At 38.4% G+C, this 9972-nt stretch overlaps 2 protein-coding genes across 3 annotated transcripts; one reads left to right on the top strand and one right to left on the bottom strand.

Annotated features, from left to right (window-relative positions):
• Nucleotides 1-1516: 1516 nt before the first annotated feature.
• On the top strand, nt 1517-9494 carry LOC149533119 (eukaryotic translation initiation factor 1A-like). Of its 2 annotated transcripts, none has more exons than XM_089807852.1 (2): nt 1517-1595; nt 8750-9494. In XM_089807852.1, the coding sequence occupies exon 2, from the start codon at nt 8797-8799 to the stop codon at nt 9229-9231; it is 435 nt and encodes a 144-aa protein (XP_089663978.1). In that variant the 5' UTR covers nt 1517-1595; nt 8750-8796; the 3' UTR covers nt 9232-9494. The 2 variants fall into 2 exon arrangements, with proteins under 2 accessions (XP_089663978.1, XP_089663979.1); XM_089807853.1 differs by having other exon boundaries at nt 8766-9494.
• On the bottom strand, nt 6969-7493 carry LOC149533120 (uncharacterized). The gene has a single exon (XM_089805806.1). It carries the CDS (start codon nt 7491-7493, stop codon nt 6969-6971), a length of 525 nt encoding a protein of 174 aa, XP_089661932.1.
• Nucleotides 9495-9972: the final 478 nt, after the last annotated feature.

A 9972-nucleotide genomic window follows, 5' to 3' on the forward strand; every position in this document is an offset into this window, starting at 1 on the left:
CATTATTCAAGATTGGATTGACAAACTCAACACAATCAGCTTGATGAGAATGTTCTGAATCCTATCAAATTTTCATAAGTTCCTTTTATGGAACATCTTCTATTCACCAGGGGTGTTTTTTGCAGGAGCATCCTTGGGTCACTAGCAATCTTGCATCACCCAAAAATATTTCGTGTTCATTTAGACAAATTTCTTATAGTTTTAGGTTGTGATTGATCTAGTTGGCTTGTTTTCTTATGCAATCCTTATTGCATAGTCTAGGCATTGTGGAAATCCTATACCAAGCCTCACATCTTGTTCCAATGGTTCCAAATGAAATTATGTTAAGATTGGTTTGGACCTATATTGACTTGCTTGTTCTAATGGTTAGGGTAGCTAGTTGCAACTTGTGATGAGTTACAACATGCGATGCGTAATGATGCATTGTTCTATGTTGTAATACGTTTGATCAACCTTCTATTATGTTTGCACGACATGATGTATTCATTTGGGGTGGTTCTTATGGATTTGGGACTCTTGACCTATCTGTTTGTAATACATTTCCTTTGCCTTGGAAATTAATGATCAGATACACTGGCTTGTGGTTGATGATCTTGTATATATGTAGGGTAGTAGTTCTTCTTTAGGCAGTGCAAGGAAGACAAGGTAGTGCTAGATGGATAAAATAGATTTGATAGAAGCAACTAGGATAACTTGGGTCTATTGAAGTTGAATACTTTTTTGGGATGATCAACTGTTGAAGGATGGAATGTCTTATTGCAGTTTTATATTGACAATGGTTATGTAACATATGCATTCACAGGCCAATTTGACGATAATCCAATGCTTTGCTTCCTTGTTCATTGATTTTTAGTTTGTTTGGGCATTTCGTTTGTGGTTGAATCTAGTTGCAAGGTCAAACATCTTCATTCCGAAAATTCTCTCTCCTCGATTGTGTCACCCATCAGTCCATGCATGTACAAGATTCCCCTTAAAAGAACCACAAAGATTTACCTTCATAATCCTTTTAGGAGGAGTCTATTAGGTGAATCTTCTTCTTGACCTATCTAATTATTAGAATTCTTTACAATAGTCAAATCACTAAATTCCATTACATTTAAAAGATCACCATTATTTATCTTCAATTTAGTTAATATATTTAATAATATTTTAAAAAAAATACACTTTATTTATTTAAAAAAAATTCATATATGAGCTAAAATTAAATTACATATGATGATTTTTTAAAATAACAATATGTATATATTTGTTTTCGGTATGTATTTAATATTATAGATAATGTGAATTGTAATCTTAGTAAAATTTATTAATTGAAAAGGACTATTCATTATAAACTCACCTCAATATTTGTCTTCAATTCATTTAATACAATTAATAACTTTTTCCGATTGACGTAAACGCGTCTCCTTTCACTGGAAGTGCGAGTCGAATTTATAAAGAATATATGTATTTTTTTAAAATTAGAAGTAAAAAGCACCTGTTTCCAATATATACATCTTTACAGAAACGGATAAACAAAGCCATAAGAAAGCAGAGGAGCTTGGCCGTAGAGGCAGATAGAGGCAGATTCTTGTGCTTTCCTCCGATAATTCAAGGTATTCTCTAATCTTCTGATTTGGTTTTGAATGATCCGTAGCAGTGATTAGCATACGATTGTTTCTGATTTCATTTTTAGATAAATTGAATTAGAAAAAGCTTGTAAATTTCACTGATGAAGATTTTGTGCCTTTTTGTGTCCATTTGGGTTATTGTATTGTTAATTACTTAGGGTTTTGATGTATGTAGATCGAAAAAAATCGGATTTTCAGAGGGGTTTTAATCTTTTTTGTAGTGGATTTATGTGTCAGAGGTTTAGATACATGAATGGATTGGTGTAATTGCTTTTTTGGGGCGGGGTTTATTGTGAGGACACTATGTTGCTTAGTAGCTGAAATGAGGTTGTGTAGTTAGGATTTTAAGGGTTTGTATTGAGACCCTTGCTGGGAAGATTGCAAAATTTACAGAGAACTGAATTTACGAAAGGCTACGGATTATTGTCATCTTTTAGGGCTTTTCTCCGTGGACACTAATCCCTGTTTCGCTTGTAAAAGAATAGGGACTGTAAAAGGTCGGTGGATGGGGTATAAACGGTTTGGGTTGGAACCTTATGAAATAAATTATAGATCTTGCAATCGGATTGGGGTTTCCTGTTCCTTCAATACATATACTGGCATGGTGATGCCTTTTGTGTTTGTAAAACTAGAAAAATGCATTGGCATGGTAATCGTTTTGTCATCATGACACAAGCCTTTTCAGCGGCTGGTAAAGCGGATTCAAGGGCATGTTGAAGTCCTTGTTGACGAAACACTAAAGAAAGAAGCTAATTTCCAATGTCAAAATTGTTGCAGGAAATTGAACATATGGAAATGTGGGGACTTTCTAACTTTTTGAGGCTATTTTTATTTATTATTTCCAAACTTTGTTGTGTGAAATCAGACTTCTGTAGTCAGAGTGACGAGTTTTTTAATGGAACTCTTGTTGAACGAATGAAAAGAAAACAGGTTTTGAATATTGACTTTTGAAAGCAATGAATTTAGTGAATGGTTGATGATATCTGTGTTTTTAAGTCTTTTTTTTGTGTGTGCTTCTAAGTTCTTGTTTATTGTTTGAAATTAAGTTTCATGTAAGGTTGGAGGATTGTGTTTGAAGGTTTGAATTCAAATCCCTGTAAAGAAATGATAGGTGAATATTTTTAAATGCTGCAGTCGTTGCAAATGACCAAACAACGAGTAAAAGATAGGGGTTTTGTGGGTGGGTGTTGTTTTTTAATTTTAATTGTATTATATGTGTTTTGGTATGAGGCATATAGATTTTGAAGGATACACATTGAACCTTTGTTGGAGGTTTTAAAGGATTGAGTTTTGGAGATACTTGAAATGTGCCAGGGCAGGAATTGTAACAATCAACCTTGGCGGTGCAATTAAAGAGAGATTTTTACCGTTATGGCTAACCAAGGATTATTGTAAAAACCCAGAGTCATTAGCAAATTAATACAGAATGAGAATTTGTAGATAATTTACGAATTTGACTCAGGAGAGGCTACGAACGCTGAGTACTGAGGCTGAGGAGCTACGCTCTCCTGCCAAATAGAACATTTTTTCCTTAATTCCTTGATCCCCAAAAAGAAAACACTAGCAACCATAAATACTATCCTAAGGCCTCCCAATGTTGGCCACAAAACAAAGTTCAAGATCAAATAAAAGAGTTTGGCGCCAACCAAGTCGGCCACCCAGAAAAAAAGATTCCCAGAAAAAAGATTAAATCAAAAAAAAAACACTGGCTGGGTTGGTCCAGCTCAATTGGGGATATTACAGTCCCTTCCCTTAGATGGTTGCTTGTCCTCAAGCAACCTTAAACTCGGATGTTCGAAAATTTCAACCCCTTCCCAAGTAGCGTATTCAACTGGAAGGTTCTTCCATTTCACCAAATACTCTGGAATGATCTTGTTCCTCAGCTGCTTCTCCCTCACATCAAGCACCGTCTCAGGTTCAAGGATGAGTTTCTGTTCGTCGTCAAGTGGCGGCAGCTCCTTGGATGGAGTAATCTGCTGTTCAATCACTTTTTTTAGGCATGACACATGGAAAAAATGTTATGAATTCTGCTTTCTGGGGGTAACTCGAGCTCATAAGCGATCTCTCCGATTTTGTTGGTGACTCGGAATGGCCCGTAGAACTTTAGGCTTTAATTTTTGTGCTCCATTCCCTTTAAGCGATGACTGACAGTATGGCTGTAGCCTTACGTAAACCATATCATCAACGTCAAAACTCCTTTCAGTCCTGCGCTGATCTGCATAAAGTTTTTGTTGATTCTGGGCATGCTGCAAGTTCTCTTTCAAGGAGTTCATTATATCCACATTTTCTTGGATCAAATCTTTAACCCTTGGGACATGGCTGTTGGCAAGAATTAAATTTATGAAGGAGATGGCTTCATAACCGTAGAGTGCTTTGAACAGGCTCATTCCAATTGACATATGATGTTGTGGTGTTGTAGCAAAAATCCCCTAGGCGTAACCATTTCACCCAAGCCATTTGTTGCCTTGACACGTAGTTCCTCAAGTATCCCTCAAGCCATTTGTTTACGATCTCCGTTTGCCCATCCGTTTGGGGGTGGTAGCTAGTGCTAGGAGTTAGTTCTGTGTGGGCCAACCAAAAGAGTTCTTGCCAAAACATGCTGATGAACTGGCTATCCCTGTCACTCCCAATATTCTTTGGCAGCCTGTGAAGACGAAAAACCTCTCTCATGAATAAGTCTGCAACCTGGTGAGCCTTGAAGTCTGATGGAATGGCATAAAAATGTGCATGTTTGGTAAGTTGATCTACCACAACATAAATGCAGTCCTTACCTTGCACCTTCGGAAGGCCTGTGATGGTCCATGGAAACACTTTCCCATTTCTGATTTGGAATGGCTAGGGGCTGCAATAACCCAGCTGGGAAGACGTGCTCTGTTTTATTTTGCTGACATGTTGCACATTCCCTCACATGCTGCAAAATATCTCTCTTGAGTCCCTTCCATGCAAAACGCTCTCTCACCTTCCTGTAAGTCTTGAAAAATCCAGGATGGCCTGCAAGAGGAGTGTCATGACATGCTCTAATTATCTGGTTTTTAAATTTGGGTTGTTGTATCAGGTAAATCTATTCTTTGTAGAAGATGAGTTCACCGACTACCTTGTATCTGTCATCAACAATCTTACCTTCCCATACGTCACTAGCAAATGAAATAATCTTTAGTATATTCAGCTGTAATTCCTACTCTCCAATCAGAAGATAAATTAGTCATAGCACAAAGGTGAGATTTTCTAGAAAGAGTGTCTGCCACAATATTATTTTTGTCTTTCACATATTCAATATTGAAATCGTAAGCTTGGAGTTTGCTCACCCATTTCTACTGCCGATTGTTCAATTCTTGCTGATTTAGGAAATATTTCAGGCTGTTATGATCTTTCTTCACTACAAATTTCCCACATATCAAGTACTGTCTGAACTTTGCAAGGGTGTGCATAATAGCCAACATCTTCTTATCATAGATAGAAAGAGCCCTTTCCGGATTGGTGAGCTTCCTACTTTCATAAGCAATGAGGTGCTTATTTTGTATCAGCACCGCTCCAATGCCCTCCCTTGAAGCATCACATTTTAACATGAAAGGAGATGAAAAAGTCTGGAATAGCTAAAATGGGGCATGAACTCATTACCTTTCTAAGTTTGTCAAATGCTTGTTGAGCCACGTCACTCCAAGTAAATTCTCCTTTCTTCATTAGATGGGTTAATGGTGATGCTAATTGAGAGAAACCCTTTACAAACCTTCTGTAGTAGGGCCCACGAATCCTCTCAACTGTGTTAGATTTTTGGGTACAGACCATTCCTGAATTGCTCTGATCTTTTCTTCATCTATCCTAACTGCTTGAGCACTAATCTTGTGGCCCAAGTATATAGGATTTCTGTCATCCCAAATGCGCATTTTGACATCTTGGCATAGAAAGAATTCTTCTCGAGAATATCCAATATCTCTTCTATATGTCTCAAACACTCCTCCCAAGTCTTGCTATAGATTAGAATATCATCAAAGAAAACCAACACAAACTTCCTCAATTGTAGATTGAATACCTGATTCATGCAAGATTGAAATGTGGTAGGAGCATTAGTCAACCCAAATGGCATTATGAAGAATTCGTAATGCCCATAGTGACATTGAAATGTAGTCTTTTGCACATCTTCATTTCTAATTCTGATTTGATGGTACCTAGAATGTAGATCAATCTTGGAGAAATAGACTGCAACATGCAATTTGTCTATCAACTCATCGATCCTGGGAATTGGGTAGCAGTTTTTGATTGTCTTCTTGTTGAGGGCTCTATAATCAATGCACATTCGGAATGTCCCATCCTTCTTTTTGACCAACACAACTGATGAAGCAAAGGGGCTTGAACTTGGCCTTATGAGCCCCATTTCCAACTGCTCACTGATGGCTTTCTCAATCTCTTCTTTATACATTTGTGGGTGTCGGTATGGGGTGGTGATAACGGGTTTGGCCCCTTCCTCGAGCTCTATCACATGCTGAATGCCTCTATCAGGTGGTATCCCTGCTGGAATTTCTTGAAAAACCTTATTCTTTTTGTCCAGAATTTGTTGAATGTCGGTAGGGAAAGCATCTTCCTCCTTTGCTGGATGTGGATCCATGACCAAACACTCAGCTGCCCAAGCTAACTCCTCTCTATGGAAGAATCTCTCCATTCTTTTGACAGAAACCATCATAGGCCCATTTTGCGAAAGGCCCTTGAGGACAACTTCCTTTCTGTCCCACTCAAACTTAAGCTCCATTGTACGGTGATTGATCCTATCTTCTCCCAATGTTTGGAGCTATTGAACTCCTATGACTACCTCGATATCACTTATGTCCACAACATAGAAGTCAGCTTGAATTTTTGATGCCCCCAAGTGTTAACTCCATCTGGTTCACTCGAGTGGTGCAGGTAAGGATGCTTCCAGTGGCAGCAACATCAAACCCTTCAAACTGCTCTGTCTCCAAATGCATCCTGCACTGTCTTAGTGTCAATAAAGTTGTGAGTGGCTCCTCCATCTATCAAAACTGTCACTTGCTGTCCTCGAAGTACTCCTCTAACTCAGAATGAGTTGTATAGGGGGGCTGCTGAAAGTGTTGCCAAAGTACCTCCTCTGTTACCTCCTTCAACTGCAACCTCTTGCTCCTCTTCATTGGTGGTTACTTCATCTTCTTTGGATTCATCCTCAATGAGTATTTCTATGTAGTAAACTTGACTTCTTCCTTGACACCTGTGATTGTTAGTCCACTTATCCTTGCAATAGAAACACAGACCCTTCTTCCGAAGTTCATTTCTTGACATCTCATGAGGCCCTTGAGGAGGAACTTTGGGTGTTTGATTGGCCAGGCTGGTTTTAAAGACAGGCTTGGCTGGCTATATTGCTGGTGTGTTCTTGACTCCCATCTTCCCCTTCTTGGTAGAGTCTTCCAAGTTTAATGCCCTTCGGGTAGTTTCTTCTAACATGGCTGGCTCGAAAGCCCTTACTAGGCCTCGTGTTGATTCTGATAGGCCTTCAATGAAGAAGAACGTGAGTCTTCTTTCTGAAACATCCGTCACCATAACTGCAAGACTCTGGAAGTCTGCCATATAGTCTTCCACAGTGCCTATCTGCTTGAGCCTAGTGAGCTCCTGGAAGTAGCTTTCAGGATCTTTCCTATCAAATCTTTCTATCAATTTCTGGGTGAATTCAGCGTATGTAGTTATTTGCTTGAACCCTTGAGTAACCAACCTGTGATGCCACCATTCGTGAGCTAAACCTTCCAAGTGCAGAATTGCAAACTTGATAGCCTCATCTTCCACCATGGGGCTGAGAGAAAAGTAGGTGTCTAACTTTTGGATCCATGCTTGTGCTGAACCTTCTTCTGTACCATCAAATGTTTGTAGTGTCAACCTGGACATCTTATTCTGCAGATCCCTATTGAAAAAATGGTTTGTTTGACTCCCTGTCGATCCATTCTTTATGTTGTGAAACTGGATAAATGGGAGTTGTTGTCTTATTTCTGGGTCAATCTTCATATAAGCCTCCAGGCAGGCGTCGAGATAGATCTCCTTCCACAAGCCTTAGTTCTTTGCCTCCATTGCTAAGGACCTGTTTGAGTATCAATGAAGGCTGTGTAGGGCGTGTGCCTTTGTTCTGTGACTCGGAACAATTGCCTTCTGTCCCATTGTTGGATGCAGATCTGCCACCAATGTATTTCATAGTCTGCAGTACTGTTTACATCAGCTGGTTATTCTGCTTCTGCTGTTTGGTCATTTGGTCTTGCATTTGTCTTATGAAATTGAAAAGTTGTTTGTCCTTGTCCATCTTATTACCGCTGCCTCCTATCCCTGACGAATTTGCCGCTGCCTTCTTTCGTTCTCTTTCAAGAGCGCCCTGATCTCTGACTTAATTGCATAACATCTTCATAGGTTGGCAGAGGAACTAGGTTCTGATACCACTGAAATGTCCTAGGGCAGGAATTGTAACAATCAACCTTGGTGGTGCAATTAAAGAGAGAAAGATTTTTACAGTTAACGGCTAACCAAGGTTTATTGTAAAAACCCAGAGTCATTAGCAAATTAATACAGAACGAGAATTTGCAGATAATTTACGAATTTGACTCAGGAGAGGCTACGCACCCTGAGTACTGAGGCTGAGCAGTTCCGCTCTCTGGCCAAATAGAATGTTTTTTCCTTAATTCCTTGATCCCGAAAAAGAAAACACTAGCAACCATAAATACTACCCTAAGGCCTCCCAATGTTGGCCAAAAACAAAGTTCAAGATCAAATAAAAGAGTTTGGTGCCAACCAAGTTGGCCACCCAGAAAAAAAGATTAAATCTAGAAAAACACTGGCTGGGTTGGCCCAGCTCAATCGGGGATATTACAATACTGACTAGGGAGGTAATGGAGGTTCATGTTCCTTTTATATTGTTATTGAATGGTATTTAAGGGTGTATTTTGATATTTTTGGAATTGAGGAAAATGAATTTCTTTGTAATGCAATTGTTAGCCTTATAGGTGTAGGTGTTCTGTTCTTTTCAAATATTCTTGTTAATTACATCATTCACTAGTTGTATAAAATTAGAACTTATTTATGGGTTTAATAAATGAAAAGTTTCACAATATATCACACAAGCAATGTTTTCTGATTTCTGCACGTGATGATTGTTTAAGGGCTGATTGATTGCAGAGGATAAGCAAGGGAAGCAGTCCAAAACAGAATGCCGAAGAACAAGGGAAAGGGAGGAAAGAACAGAAAGAGGGGAAAGAATGAGGCTGATGATGAAAAGAGAGAGTTGGTCTTCAAGGAAGATGGACAAGAGTATGCCCAAGTTCTTAGAATGCTTGGCAATGGCCGATGTGAGGCCCTTTGCATTGATGGAACCAAACGTCTCTCTCATATCCGTGGCAAGATGCATAAGAAGGTATGGATTGCTGCTGGGGACATCATCCTAGTTGGGCTCAGAGATTACCAGGATGACAAGGCTGATGTTATTCTGAAATACATGCCTGATGAGGCTAGGCTTCTCAAGGCCTATGGTGAACTGCCTGATAATGTCAGGCTTAATGAAGGTATTGCTGGTATGGATGAAGATGATGAAGGTGCTGGTGACGACTATATTGAATTTGAAGATGAAGACATAGATAAAATCTGATCTATCTTCACCACTTCTGTAATCTGTTAGTGACGCTTCTCTAAATTAACAGTTTTCAGGTTGTTTGTTTTAGATACCATAAAAAGGTGTAGGGTTCACTATGTATTAATGGCAACCGAACAATAGAGTATTGTATTTTTTTTCCTGCACCCACCAGTTATATGCTCAATTAATTATAAGATTATTGTGATATCAATTAATGTTCTCGAATTCATCCATGTATTGTTTACATGGGATCAGAAAATAGTATGGTTATTTATCTTTGTGAAGAGTGCAAACAGCGTTGTTTTCTTATTGATAATGACAAGTTCTTTATAATATACAGATTTGGGACGGAGGGTTTGTTTGATATCTTTCAATTTGTGATTAAAATATCTCTTTTTTACTGCTGGCCAATGGTTTATGAATAAATAGGATGTTCATTGTTTACTATGCTGGCCAATGGTTTATGAATAAATAGGATGTTCATTGTTTACTAAGATTACTACTAAATCCTTCCAACTATTTCAGGCTATGGTAAGGACTTTATGAAGAGTGTCAAGCGCACTTTTTCCTTGTTGGTCAGGATAAATTCTTCATTGTATAGTAATATTGAGAATTTGGAAGTAGCACTTCATTTGACATTTTCAGTTTGTAATTAGAATAGTAGCAAAGAAATTTCTGTATATAAAATATTGTTTATATTTTTTCTTGTATGCATTTATGATTCCTCAGTGAAATTTTAAACACAAATTTTATAAG

Source organism: Cupressus sempervirens, chromosome 10 (assembly GCF_028749045.1).
Source record: "Cupressus sempervirens isolate cs-2001-9-10 chromosome 10, ASM2874904v1, whole genome shotgun sequence".
In the NCBI taxonomy this organism is placed as follows: domain Eukaryota; kingdom Viridiplantae; phylum Streptophyta; class Pinopsida; order Cupressales; family Cupressaceae; genus Cupressus; species Cupressus sempervirens.